The 13,639-nt window shown below is 41.9% G+C and overlaps 1 protein-coding gene across 5 annotated transcripts in view; it reads left to right on the top strand.

Annotated features, from left to right (window-relative positions):
- The first annotated feature begins 4,267 nt into the window (after positions 1–4,267).
- PBX1 (PBX homeobox 1) overlaps positions 4,268–13,639 on the top strand; it is a 326,056-nt gene continuing 316,684 nt past the window's right edge. For 3 of the 5 annotated variants that reach the window (XM_072759601.1, XM_072759602.1, XM_025991272.2), the window contains exons 1-2: positions 4,376–5,294; positions 8,612–8,685. In XM_072759601.1, the coding sequence (XP_072615702.1) occupies positions 5,104–5,294; positions 8,612–8,685 (265 nt within the window). In that variant the 5' untranslated portion in view covers positions 4,376–5,103. Of the gene's footprint in view, positions 5,295–8,611; positions 8,686–13,639 lie in introns of all 5 variants that reach the window. The other 2 variants (XM_072759599.1, XM_025991273.2) reach the window with 2 other exon arrangements.

Here is a 13,639-nt window from a genome sequence, read left to right as displayed (position 1 = left end):
ATCTCCAGTTGGAATTATTATTCTGTTAACATCACCTCATTCTTCCCACATAAGCTGGAAAACATTTCTTTATCCTTCCCCCCCAATTCACATAAAATCAGTTACCATGTTCTACTACTGGCTCTCCTTTAAAACGTTCTTCATAATCACTCTCCTTTCCCATGCTTCTGCCACTTTCCTCGTTCCTCTTCCTTATTGCACCTTCTCTTCTTCCAAAATGTGGTGTTGGGCAACAAGAGGCTGTTAACAGCTAAGTTTTGGGGGAGTCAAAAGTTTCAGGCAGATTTTTGACTCCATGGGGAACAGGTGCCCCTAACTCGGCTGGTTGTTAGAGGGTCAACCGTATATTCGACGTATTTCATTAATTTAATCACCACAACTGTCCGACTCAATACCTATGCTTTTATTTACCAGCCAAAGCTTTCTTCTAATCACTGTAATTGGGCTGCCCTGTTTCTCATCCCTCATCAGCGTTTAGGACATGCTATCTCATCTATAGCATTAAATATATATTGAAATATATTTTGGCAACACTATAGAGTCATAATTAAAAGCACAGATATTGAGATGAGACAATTGTGGTGATTATTAAATTAATAAAGTATGTTGAATATACAGTTGACCCTTGAACATATAGGGATTAGGGGTGCCAATGCCCCGTGCAGTTGAAAATCCATATATAACTTTTGACTCCCCCAAAATTTAACTACCAGTAGCTTACTGTTGACCAGAAGCTTCACCGATAACATAAGAGTTGATTAACACATATTTTATGTATGTATTATTGTATGTGTCATAAATATTCTTACAATAAAATAAGCTAGAGGGATCCCTGGGTGGCGCAGCGGTTTGGCGCCTGCCTTTGGCCCAGGGCGCGATCCTGGAGACCCAGGATCGAATCCCGCATCGGGCTCCCGGTGCATGGAGCCTGCTTCTCCCTCTGCCTGTGTCTCTGCCTCTCTCTCTCTCTCTCTCTGTGACTATCATAAATAAATAATAATAAAAAAAATTTTAAAAAAATAAGCTAGAGAAATGAAAATGTTATTAAGAAAATCTTAAGTAAAGAGCGTCTGCGTGGCCCATCAGTTAAGCATCTGACTCTTGATTTCAGCTCAGGTCATGATCTCAGGGTCCTGGGACTGAGCCCTGCATAAGGCTCCCTGCTCAGTAAGGAGTCTGCTTCTCCCTCTCTGCTGAAACTTACTTGCTCTCTCTCTCTCTCTCTCTCTCTGTGTTCAAACAAATAAATAAATAAAATCTTAAAAAAGGAGAATCCTAAGAGAAAATACATTTACAATACTGTACTGTATTTATTAAGAAAATCCACATATAAGTGGACCTGCCTCAGTTCAAACCCATGTTGTTCAAGGGTCAACTGTAACACTTGATCATACTAAACCACTCATTTCCTTTTTTTGTTAAATATTTTATTTATTTATTTTTAAAGATTTTATTTATTTATTCATGAGAGAAACAGACATAGGCAGAGGGAGAAGCAGGCTCCACGCAGGGAGCCGGATGCGGGACTGGATCCCACGACCCCGGGATCGCGCCCTGAGCCGGAGGCAGACGCTCAACCCCTGAGCCACCAGGCCCCTAAAGATTTTATTTTTAAGTAATCTCTATACCCAACATGTGGCTCAAACTTATGACCCCGAGATCAAGAGCTGCCAGCCAGCCACCTCAAGTACTCAGTAAATACTATCATTAATATTATTACTGTGGACAGTTCTTATTTCTTCGATTTTTAGGTTTTTTTTCCATTTTTAAATTTTTTAACAAAACAGCTTTATTGAGATGTAATTCGCAGTGCCATAAAATGCACATTTATAAAGTGTACAATTCTGTGTACGTACCAAAAAAAATCTGGTTTTTAGTATAGTCACAAAATGGAGCTACCATCACCCCTATGGAATTTTAGAACATTGTCATCACCCCAAAAAGAATGTTTATAGGTGACAATGACCTTCTGGTATCGATGGTATGTACCTTTTCCAATAGCTTGCCTGGTGAACTTTTATCAGATTTTCTGTTAAAATTACTTGCTCACATCCTGGTTTCCTATAGGATCTGGGCTGACTTCATGCTTGAAGATGTGATAATTTTATTATTGTAAGCGATACTGTGATTGACATACAATTTGAGGATATCATTTCGTGCTCAACTTTTGATTAGTGTTGATTTAAAAAACCAGTTTACAAGTCAGGGTATGTCTATGAATAAAACAGTTGTTACTAAGTAATGGCATCATCATTACAATTAATACGCCCTACTGCATGCCCTCATGCCAATAAGTGCCAAGTAGCTTGTTAAGAACTGCTTTGAAATCCTTTCATAAGAGCTCCTTATGTTGCCAAACTTGTTTTTGATAATGACTGGGAAAGAGGTTGGAGTGATGAAAAATAACATTTTTTATTTTATTTTATTTATTAATTTTTAAAAAAGATTTTATTTGTTCATGAGAGACAGAGAGAGGGAGGCAGAGACACAGGCAGAGGGAGGAGCAGGCTCCATGCAGGAAGCCTGATGTGAGACTTGATCCCAGACCTGGGATCAAGCCCTAAGCCAAAGGCAGACACTCAACCGCTGAGCTACCCAGGTATCCCAAGAATAGCATTTTATTTGAAGATCTTAGAGCACCTGGCAAGGATGCCTTCCATTTTGCAGATTGGGTACACCGAGGTTTGGCTATGTTGCCATCCCAGGAGAGGGCTGGCTACACATTAGAATAGTTTATGTTAACATTTTCTGGGCTTTTCCTAAGTACTTCCCCTGTCCTTTTATCTTTTGGCCATTTGACTGTGTAGCCAGCCAGATTTCTCCTCTCACCTTGCCTGATGAAAAGACTGGGGGCAAATTTGTGATCTACCTGGAGCTACAGTATTGGACTTCAGCTGGGAGTTTATTGGTTTTTTTTTTCCCCTCAGTTCTACTTAAATCTTTTCTGATTCTTTCCTACCCATTTTCAATTTGAGTCATCTTGTTCGAACGTGTGTGTGTGTGTGTGTGTGTGTGTGTGTGTGTCTTTTAAAGCACTTTAAGCCTCTTTGCAAACAACACGGGCAATGCGCACATAGCTAATTTTTTACACGATTCATACATTTCCGTTAGACCCAGGCAGGTTGCACAGTTGAAACACCAGGTTTCTGGAGACAGCCACACTTAGGTTTAAATTCCAGCTTTGACACTTAAAAACCGTGGGACCTTGGACCAGTTTTTTAACCTTTCTGCGTTCCCTCTCTGTAAAGTGGAAATCATAATCCATAACTCAGAGGTGTCTCGAGGATTAAATAAAATGACTTCATGCAAATTACTCGGTGCATAGTAGGCATTCAATAAATGTCAGTTCGCTTCTTATTCCAGTTAATAATGCTTATTAGACTATATTAAAAACTAGAACCAGACTGTGATAATGCATTTCTTTATTAAGTATTTAAGCCAAATAACTAATTTCCCCCAGGGGGAAGGGAGAGATCTGTTGAATTAGATTCAATTGGTGGACTTATTTATCAATCTTTCCCCCTCCCCTCCAACATTATTTTGTTTCATAGTTCACAATTGAGTGTTCATGCACCACAAATGTCACAGTTCGGTCTGACTTTTAACTCTACTGTGATTCCAAAAAAAAAAAAAAAAAAATCTATTATTGCATCTGTCCTTTCTTAAGAGATCAGGGTTGGTTGTGTTAGCAGCTCGACTGTGCTTCTAAGTACTTCGTGCTGACAAACTTTTGCTCTCGACGGTTTCCCTGAGGTCTAAGGATTTCCAGGGTTCCAGTTTTCCAAATGCAACGTCGCAAGCAAGAGAACACAGAGGTGGGTGGGTGCTGCTGGTGCTGCTGGTGCTGCTGCTGGTGCTGCTGGTGCTGCTGGGGGTGGCGGGGTGGGGGGCTGACTCACAGCGGCTGTGTTCTCTCCTGGAAAATATCCTACGTTTGCACTGAAGTGCAGCCACATTCGTCTTCTGCAGGGCGGCAGCCAGGCGAGGCAGGCGACAAGACCTGGGCGCAGAAGGCAGCCGGCGCTCGGGTTGCGCGGCACCTTTAAGAACCGGGCGCTCGGCGCTGGCCCGGCCTCCTTCCCCGCCCACCTCCGAGCTCTGATTGACAGGGCGCCGGGAGGGGCGGGGCCGAAGGAGGCCGCGGAGGCGGCGCCGGGAGGCGCGCGGCGGGGGGCGGGGCCGTCTTGGCGGCGGCGGCCAATCGGAGCAGGGGGCGGGGCCCGCGCGCCCTCCTCCCTCCTTGGGCCCCCCGCCCCCCGGCTTCCCCGCCCCCTCCCCTCTCCTCCTTCTCGTCCTCCTCCTCCTTCTCGTCCTCCTCCTCCCCCTCCTCCTCCTCCTCCTCCTCCTCCCCCCTCCTCCTCCTCCTCCTCCTCGCAGGCTGTGGTTTTTCTGTATGTGTTTCTGGAGTCCTGAGCCTGAGCTAAACAAAAGCAGGAGGCTGGCGGGGCTGCCGGAGTTTGCAGAGCCACGGAGGAGGAGAGAGCCTGAGCTCTGCCTGCCGCCGCGGCCGGGGGAGATCTGGCTTTTGCAACAGCCCACCCCCTTTGAGATCACTCTGGCCCGGAGTGGGGGTGGGGGGCAGCGGGGGGTGGGGGGGAAAGTTTGCATTGCAATCCCCCTGCCTTCCTCTCCTTTCTCCCGATCAATGCATATTTGCAAAAGGATTAAGCCACAGATTTAAGCGCCGGGAGCCCATTTCTGCCTCGCAAAGGAGACCGGACTGAGAAAAAAAAAAAAAAAAAAAAAACAACCAAAAGCCAGCTCTGATTTCTTTTCGTCAAGTGGGAAGGTGGTTTATTTTTCTTGCTTTTCGGAGTCAACACCCTTCCCCACCAGCCCTTATTCCCACCCTCACCCCGCAACCCCTTCACGCCCCCCTCCCCCTCCCCACTCCCCATCCTCCCACCAGCCTCTAAAAGAGGCAAAGGGATTTTTTTTTTCTTCTTCTTTTGGTCTTCTTTTTTTTTTTTTTTTTTTCCCCCTTCCCTGTTTATCCTGAAAAGGATCTGAAGCCAGCTTGAAGGATAAAAAGCCTTGGTGCTGCCCAGGAGCCGAGCCGAGGAGCAGAAGAGGAAGAGCCGGGGGCTGCCGTTGCCTTTGGAGATGGACGAGCAGCCCAGGCTGATGCATTCCCATGCTGGGGTCGGGATGGCCGGACACCCCGGCCTGTCCCAGCACTTGCAGGATGGGGCCGGAGGGACCGAGGGGGAGGGCGGGAGGAAGCAGGACATTGGAGACATTTTACAGCAAATTATGACCATCACAGACCAGAGTTTGGATGAGGCGCAGGCCAGGTGAGATGGAGGCTTTTCTTTTCCTTTCTTGGGGTTTTTTGTTTTTCTCCCTCTCGCGGGGGGAAACAATGGGAACCGAATCAGCACAGCGCTTTCTTTTTAAATGTTATTTCTTTTCCCATTCTGATGAGCTCAACTCCATGGCGGAGGAGTAAAATTGCAAGGAGCGTTGTTATCGAAAGTGTAATCGCCCATGCCGAGATGTGGCTGCGTGTGTGTGTGTGTGTGTGTGTGTGTGTGTGAGAATACAGAGATATTCCTATATGTGCACACAAACACTCAGGCACGCCGAAAATACTGCCAGCCGATCCAGAAGCGGCCCTCGGCACTTTTTACTGCTTTTAAAAAAAGTATCAGAGAGAGCACAATTGTCAAGTTTTGAACCCCATTCCCTGCCTTCTTGCTGGGGGACTCCGCAGCATTACAAAATGCAATGTCCCAATAACACTTTAATTTGCAAATTTAGTGACTCCTTACCTCATTCAGAGACTTTTGCTTTTCTCTCTTGATGCACCCCTCCAAAATGGATTTTTATCTTTTATCCCCCTTCTGCCCCCTTTGGAAAAACAACAACAACAACAACCACAACAAAAAGCAGATTAATTCTTTGTCAGTACTTGTCAGCTCTCCAAAAGATATTTTGCATTCATTTGATTCTGTTTCAAAAGAAGCTAATGGGAAGAAGGAAAACATAATTTTGCTTTTAGGCATATTTGTTAGTTCTGGGCGACTCAGATATTCAGTTTAACTTTATTGTCTGTTCATTTGAGTCAGTTTACCAGCCTTCCAGTGGCACCCAATGTATGGTCCTTTAAAAAGGGGTGGGGGGGTGGCACAAAAATCAAGCATGCTTTTTTTTTTTTTTTCTCTCTCCATGCTTCTTTCAGGACCACTTAGAATGCAAATAAATAGAAATGAAGGCATGTGTGAATTGCATGTATTTCAGTGCCATAGGACAGGAAGATCTTTATTAAGGAAACATAATAAAGAAGCTGTGTAGCTTCTCAACTTAACCCTCTGCCAGGTAGAGGTTCTCCACTCCAGGATTTTACAGGAAATTCTCTTTCAAAATAAAACGTAGAGTCAATGGCAGCCCACTAACAGCTTGCCCAAGGCCGATCTCGAAAGGAAGAATTTAAAAAATCTAATGATCACATATGTCTTTACAGTTAATTACCCTGCTTTGTTAAATCTCAGAAGTAGTTGTTTTTCTAAAAAAGAAAATATGTACACTATTCCTATACCCCAGATGACTTAGTTATGTGAAAAAGACCTCATTTATAGGTGATTTTGTCCTACGGAAATAAGGAATTTGAGTTGAGAAAATGAGAAGCAGTTAAAAGCATGGATGTTATGAATTACACCCTTATTTTAGCAGCAAGCACATGCAACATGTAAACTCAAAAGTACTGAGGCTTATGTGTGCTCGAAAACTTAGAAATCTCTGAAGACTGGAACTATTCTTAATTTTTTTTTTTAAATGGGGGAAAGTTTTCGGAAATGAATCGGTGCTCTTTTTGAATTGTATTATCTGAAGAGAAGCTAATAATTGTAGTAAAGTGGAAGATTTCCCACTGGCAGTCTCTTTTTGAATTGGAACAGATTTCTCCATTACATTGTTCCAGGAAAATAAACTCAGACATACCAATAAACAGGTTTAATAACAAGTTTGTGAAGTGGAAGGGGCCGGGAAGGCTGGAGACTCACCACTTTTCTCATGTTTGGTCCTACCCCTTTTTGTACAACTGAGGATAGCCGTGGCTTGGCGGGTCCCCCCATACAGTGGCCTAGATGCTGCGAGCGATCTAGGCTCCCAATTTTGGGAGAGGGAAAGCTCTTCTCTCTCCATAACCCCATTGATGTGCTGTGGAAATGCAGTATTTCTGTAAAGCCGTGTGGGGCTTTTTGTTGTTGTTGCTTTTGTTTATTTGTTTTTCCATTTGGGCCTGTGCGTAAGAATACACTTAAATGAAAACTATTTAAAAAGGCCCCAGAAGGGGTCTTTGATACAGTGAAGTATTTTCCACCTTTTTTTTTTTTCTCACCCCACATGAGAACTCAATCACCACTAAGCTTGCTTTTTGGTTAAACAATGTAACTCTACTTAGCAAATACTAGATCTGTTTTTCCTTTCCTTACCCATACCTTTCTCATGTACATTTATTATTTACAAAGTAAACCATTAGTGTTTTAGACACCATGCATGTGTTTATTTTGATACTCTTGAATTTTGAGCTTATTACCCCCCTGCTGTACAGTGTATGGAGCATGCTTCTGGTTACTATTCTTAAGGAGAATGTGTCTCTCTCTCTATTTTTTAACTTTCACAAGAATTAAAAAAGAATTGCGTGTGTCTGGAGTGCCAGGGGTTTCCATTTGTCTTTACACATTAATTTCAGTTTGTAAACAGAATTCCCTTAACTGATAGCTGATATGATCAGGATTTTGTTTCCAAAACAATATCCTCCTGCTAAGTGCTTCCATAGTAAAATCAAGGGAAAGGTATTGTTGTGTTCCTCAAGTGCACTCTGAATACAAACACATGCAGGAACCAGGTAAATCACTAATCTAAAAGGCAGAATTGTATTTATTTTTTCCCCCAATGGGTGCAAGGTCCTAATTGTAAATAATTGAATTTCAACACCTGCAAATAAGCGGTGTGTGCACAAGAGGCATAATGTGAACACGGAGAAATGAATTTATTCCCCATATGGGTATGTTTGCCCCCTGGCAATGCATTTCCATACTCTTTAACTTGGGGACTGAAATTTTATAAATTGACAGTTCTACTCAGAAGACCTTTCAAGCATCTTGTGTTTATGAGAATACAGGGGCATCTGCGGAATGAATTCGAACACATGGATGAATTAAATTTGAAAACACACACATAGACGAAGAGGCAGACAGCTCCTAGGCTGTGGTGGATGGATAGATTATAGAAAACTGTTACCCCATGCATTTGGCTTTGCCGTATTCATTGCCCTGGATAGAATTATTGGTTTAAGAATTCCACTTTGATTGAACTACTTGAAAAAAAAAAAAAAAAGCCCAAGCAAAAACCTAACTCTGCCTAAATGGGCATAATTTAGGTTAGTTCTGTTCTGTAGTTAAATCCCTACTCTCTCCCTGCTAATTAACATTATTTCTTTTTCTATGGCGGGACTCTGTATATTAAGTCATAAAACAATTGAAGCATGCCACAGAGTTATGCTTGGGATATAATTTTGGCTAAATGTTCAGATTTTTTCCCCCTGTGCATTATCAGCAGTTTGATCTTGAAAGTCCACCTAAGCTATTATGTTGTTTCTTTCTTGCAGAAAACATGCTTTAAACTGCCACAGAATGAAGCCTGCCTTGTTCAATGTGTTGTGTGAAATCAAAGAAAAAACAGGTAGGAATGAGATTCCAACATTTAAGCATTTTCTTTGGCCAATTGACTCACTTAACCAGCAATGACAAACCCATTATTTAAATATTAAAATTTCAGAATAAAAGTGCTCTCAAGATTGATCGCAGATTCCAATAGGAAGTCCTAGTAGCCCTGCTTCCTGGAAAAAGCACCAAGTTTCTTTGACAGTTATTATCCAGCATTACTGGTTTATTTTCCTTAACTCTGTTACCAGCCTCTTTGAAATTGGGGCTAAGATAGAGGTTCTGAAGGGAAATTTATAGAATGATGTGCCTTTGGGGGAAAAATATGAAAGTAAAAGTCTGTGTCCTGGAGGAAAATATTTTTGGCCCATATTTAAAACGCTCGTTTTTTTGGAGTTGGGCATGGGGGCTAAACTGTTTAAAGTTTCCTTTCCTTTTTTTTTTTTTTCTTCTTGTAATTGTACCAAGCAGCAGGCTAGAGGTTCTTAGCAGTGTTGTCAAATACCTTTGTGGAAAGCGCCATACAACCTCAGGTTGCCGGTATTTGAAGTGCCCTGTGATTTTATAGCAGGGGGAAGCGTTGGGTTTAGGGGACTATAATGCCATGAGATCACTCATTCTGTTGTTTTTCTACTTTCTAGACCTCATATCATGGACTAACACACTTATAACACATCCCAGGAGGGCATTTAAATTTTAAAGCAACAATTAAAAAATAGCAATCATCAATCAGAGGTGTTCTTAAACAACAGATGCTCTGGGAAGGACATTTAGCAACATCCTCTTGTTTGTTTATTTTAAGCCTTAATTTTCCAAAGTGGGTGCATCTCGCCCTTGTGAAAAGAAAGAGTTGAGAAGGCAATCTGAAACTAGGGCATAAAGATGAGGAACGAGGGGTGGTTATATAAAGCGGGAGCTTCTGCTGGCCTCTGGCTTGCTCGCTCGCTTCAGAGCAGTGCAAAGTACCTGCCATCCTATTTATTTATTTATTTTTTACAACAAGGAGTGTAACAGTCAATAATTCATATCTAAACCATATAAGCAAGGGCATGACATGAATGAAAGTGACAATAAATATGATTGCATGCCCGGTTGATATACATTGATAGTTACACATAAAAAAAAAGGGGGGGGGAGGGCACCCAGGGTGGCTTTCTTTCTGAAAGCTCTCGGTGTTTCTCTTTTAAAAAATAAATAGTTTCAAGATGTGACCACTGATGGAACATGTAATTACTGGGGTCTTGAAATCTATGGGAAATTAGTAAGCAGCTCCTTTGTTGGATGTTATTTGTGTTGTGCATAACATTCTAGACAAAGCACCTGAGCAGTGATGTTCAGACCTTCCAGACTTCCAGGTTGCCTTGCCAGAGCCTAACCTGACTGCAAAGCTGTTAATTACATTATTTTAGCTGTGAAACACCTTTTAAGAGATTTATGAATTGTACATAGAAATATCAAAGAGCTTTTCCGGTTTGTCACACTTTTTAGTTTGCTTGTTTTTTTTTTTTTTTTTTTTTTCCCTATTAACCGGAGCAGGAAACCTCAGTGCATGGCTATTTGTTTCTTCTCTCCTTTTTTTTTCTTCCTTCTCATTTTCTTTTTTGATCTCTGATGCTTATGTACTTTTGAGTATTTGGTTTGTTGAAATTTGTCTCTAATCTGGTATGCGTTCTTGCCTCTCTTGATTAATGAAATGTAGAAATCAAGACATAAAGGCATATTTGATAATCCAGGCTAAGGCGACTCTATTTTTGAAGACACTTTATCAGATATTTATTGAAAGGAAGCCCATCAGGGCACTTGAATGTATATATTGTGGCCAAAGTGTTTAATTCTAGGCTTCTAATTAAAACCTACTAAGGCAGTAGATCAAAGTGGGTGGGTGTGAATAGAGATCCGGTTCTGGTGTTAAAGAGTTTGTTTCTTATTCATATTGGCTAAACTACGGTGATAGGAAGCAGTGGTATTGGTCAAAATAACACTGGAAAGGCGTCATTTATCATTGGATTGGTATTTTGCTTTTTTAAGAATTTTCTGTCACTTAATGAATTAATGTCTGGAGAGGTAAAAAAAAAATCTAAGTTAAGGTTCTGTGTGCTATCTTTAGAATCACAGATTTAAAACATAGTTGATCAAGTCCTGGAAATGGAAGACGGCAAGGATCACTGCCCCTGTGTAAGGGGAAATAACATGTCCACACGCGCACACATACGCACCTAGGCCTTGGGATCGAGAGGGCACCCACGGGTGAAGTTGAAAAAAAAAAAAGACAAGAAAAAAAGGTTGCCTTCCTCCTTGTTATTCTTCTGCTTGGATGTTAGAAGGAGTGAGGGGAAGGAAGAAATGTGTCCTGGAGTGTTGAGTGTTCTGTGTTGAAGGTGGGAGACAGACAACCGGTGTGTGGAAAAGAGGCCTTTGATTCTAAAGCCTGATGACTCCCTTCCTTAGGATCTGCCCAACTCCCGTCTCCCTGCCAGCTTATAGTCCTTGTGGTCGATGTGTCTGAGACACAGAAAGTGTAAAGTTGCAGGAGCTTTTTTTTTTTTTTTTTTTTACCCCCTTCCCTTGATGCAGAGCTGGTAACCAGATCTGTAGGATGGTCAGGTCCTACGCATCCCTTCATTGTTATGGGACTTCTCCTATTGTTACTTCCAAGGGCCCTTGCCTTGAATGAGTATTTTCGCCTTCAATGAGTATTTTTGCTTTGGATGAGTATTTTTGGGCTCCCATCTCAAGCCCTGTAGACGTTACTTGATGTAAGGTGGGCTTGTTTGCTGGTTGGTATTCTCACACCAAGTTCACAGGTTTGGCTCACCTGGGTCTTTCTATAGGGAGGACGGGACTCTGAGAGGTGCATGGCGGTGGCCTCTATTTTCTGCTTTTACTTTTTCAGTTTCTGTTCATGATTTCAGTTGGAGAGCTCAGAAACAAGTAGGAATGCTAGCAGAGATGGTCTCACCAACCTTTTGGAACTTGAAAGAAACACATGCGCACAACACCCAAAGTAGGCAGCAGCGTCTAAATTACAGTTGATTGATGGGTATTTAAGTCAGAAATTACTGTGAGGATATTAAAAAAAAAAAAAAAACACCTCACCATGTGTCTTCTTGCTTCAGAGTGTGGGTGAGTTTTTATTTTGATACCCTTTTGCTTTTTAAAAATAAATGCTCGGAAAAAAGAATGCCTGCAAAATGCTCGGTGGCAAATCTCAAACAACAGCAAGGAAAACCTTGTCCAGACCCATAGCAATGTGTGTTTCACAAGTGGCTTTTATCTGATCTCTCCTTTTGGGAACAGAGGGATTTAATACAGAGTTTTGGGCCTCAATATCTCATATTCTCTTGTTTTTTTTTTTTTTTTTTTTTGAGGAACCATTCCTTGTCTTCTGACATATTAGCAATAGGCTGAGTTTTCCATACGTGTATATGTGGTGGTTGTGGGGTTGATGGGATATGGAAGAGGAGGAGGGAAAAAAAAGGTAGACACACTGCATTTCTTAAAAAAGACCTTACTTATATTTTCCAGTGTTTCTTTTACTTTTTTTTTTTTTTTTTTACTTTTGTGTCAAAAATCATGCAGGTTTAAAAATGAGGAAAACACGCAAAAAAATATTGGGTGCCATTTACTAAGGAGAATATTTATAGATAGCAATGAATAGCTGTAATTGTTGTGAATAGTTTTTAATTTTAGAACATAATAGCTATCTATGGCATTTTCAGCCGATTTTCCTCTGTGAATTATCTGCGCTGAAGTTAAATCAAATCACTGAAGGAGGTTAAAAAAATTATTATTATTATTTTTTGCTTCCTTAACACTCTTTTGTTCTCTCTCTTTTCTTTTTTTCTCTGTGTTCAATTAACACCCCCATCACAGAACTGTAGGGTTTTTTTTTTTTAAGTCTACTACTGTATTTCACTTTTGACACCTTATCTTATTATTCTTGCCTGCCACTTCTTTGTAATACAGCAATTATATCATGGGACTGGTACTCCTCTCTTCTTTACAACATTAGAGAATCATTTGTGTGTGTGTGTGTGTGTGTGTGTGCATGCGTTTGTATAAATAGGAGATGGGCATTATGCAGCGAAGCTGTATACAGCGGGGGAATAATTCTGATGGCATGAGGGCTTGAGCCGAGCTGGAGTGAAATAACTTCAGTCAATGTAGGGCTGCCTCTGCTCAGATTCCTTGTGGGGTCGTAGCAGCTGGAGTGACTTCACAGAAGTTCATCCATAGCAGGCAAATGCAAAAACTTTTTCTTACTGACCAGAGAGTTCAAGTGTTGGATCTCTCTCTCTCTCTCTATCTCTCTCTCTTTTTTTTTTTTTTTTTTTTTTGGTGGAAGAGGCTGAGAGAGCAAAGGGGAGAATGAGGGAAGGGAAGTCACAACCCGGCTTTCCTTGAACACTACCATTCAGGCACAGCAGTGAGCTCGGCAGAAGGGATGTGATTCGACGATATACGGTTTGTCATAATCTGGATGTGAGCTATTGACCTGCAAGAAATACCCCTTCTCTCCAGTTACTTTTATGTGATCTGTTTTAAGGGGTGGGTTAGACAAACTCTAGTATTTGGGAGGTGGGGCGGACGGTGCAAAGCACATTTGGGTCGTAACCCATCAGAGGCATAAGAGTTTTGCAAGTTTGATGTCACTGCTTCTAGCAGTCAGGGTGCCTGTGAGGATTGGGGAGGAGGGAGATCTAAGTTAAAGTGAGGGGATTGGGAGACACACACACACAGAGACTTGGGACCCAGGTGGGTGCTGGGAACTGGGGGTGTGGGGCTGTGGGTTCCCGGTTGGGCAGGGCCGGGAGGGGGCATTGCTGGCCTGTGCATTTAGCTCTCTGCTGGTGCCAGGCTTGTCACATGCTTTTGCCCCTGCTGTCTGCTGACATCCGTGAACTTTGGGTCGTATTATTGGCAAAGTGACAGAAATAGCCGTAAACAGGCAAACAAACCAAAACTTAAATATT

The sequence above is a fragment of the Vulpes vulpes genome, chromosome 5 (genome assembly GCF_048418805.1).
Source record: "Vulpes vulpes isolate BD-2025 chromosome 5, VulVul3, whole genome shotgun sequence".
NCBI lineage: Eukaryota > Metazoa > Chordata > Mammalia > Carnivora > Canidae > Vulpes > Vulpes vulpes.
This window is presented reverse-complemented; position numbering and strand designations above follow the sequence as displayed.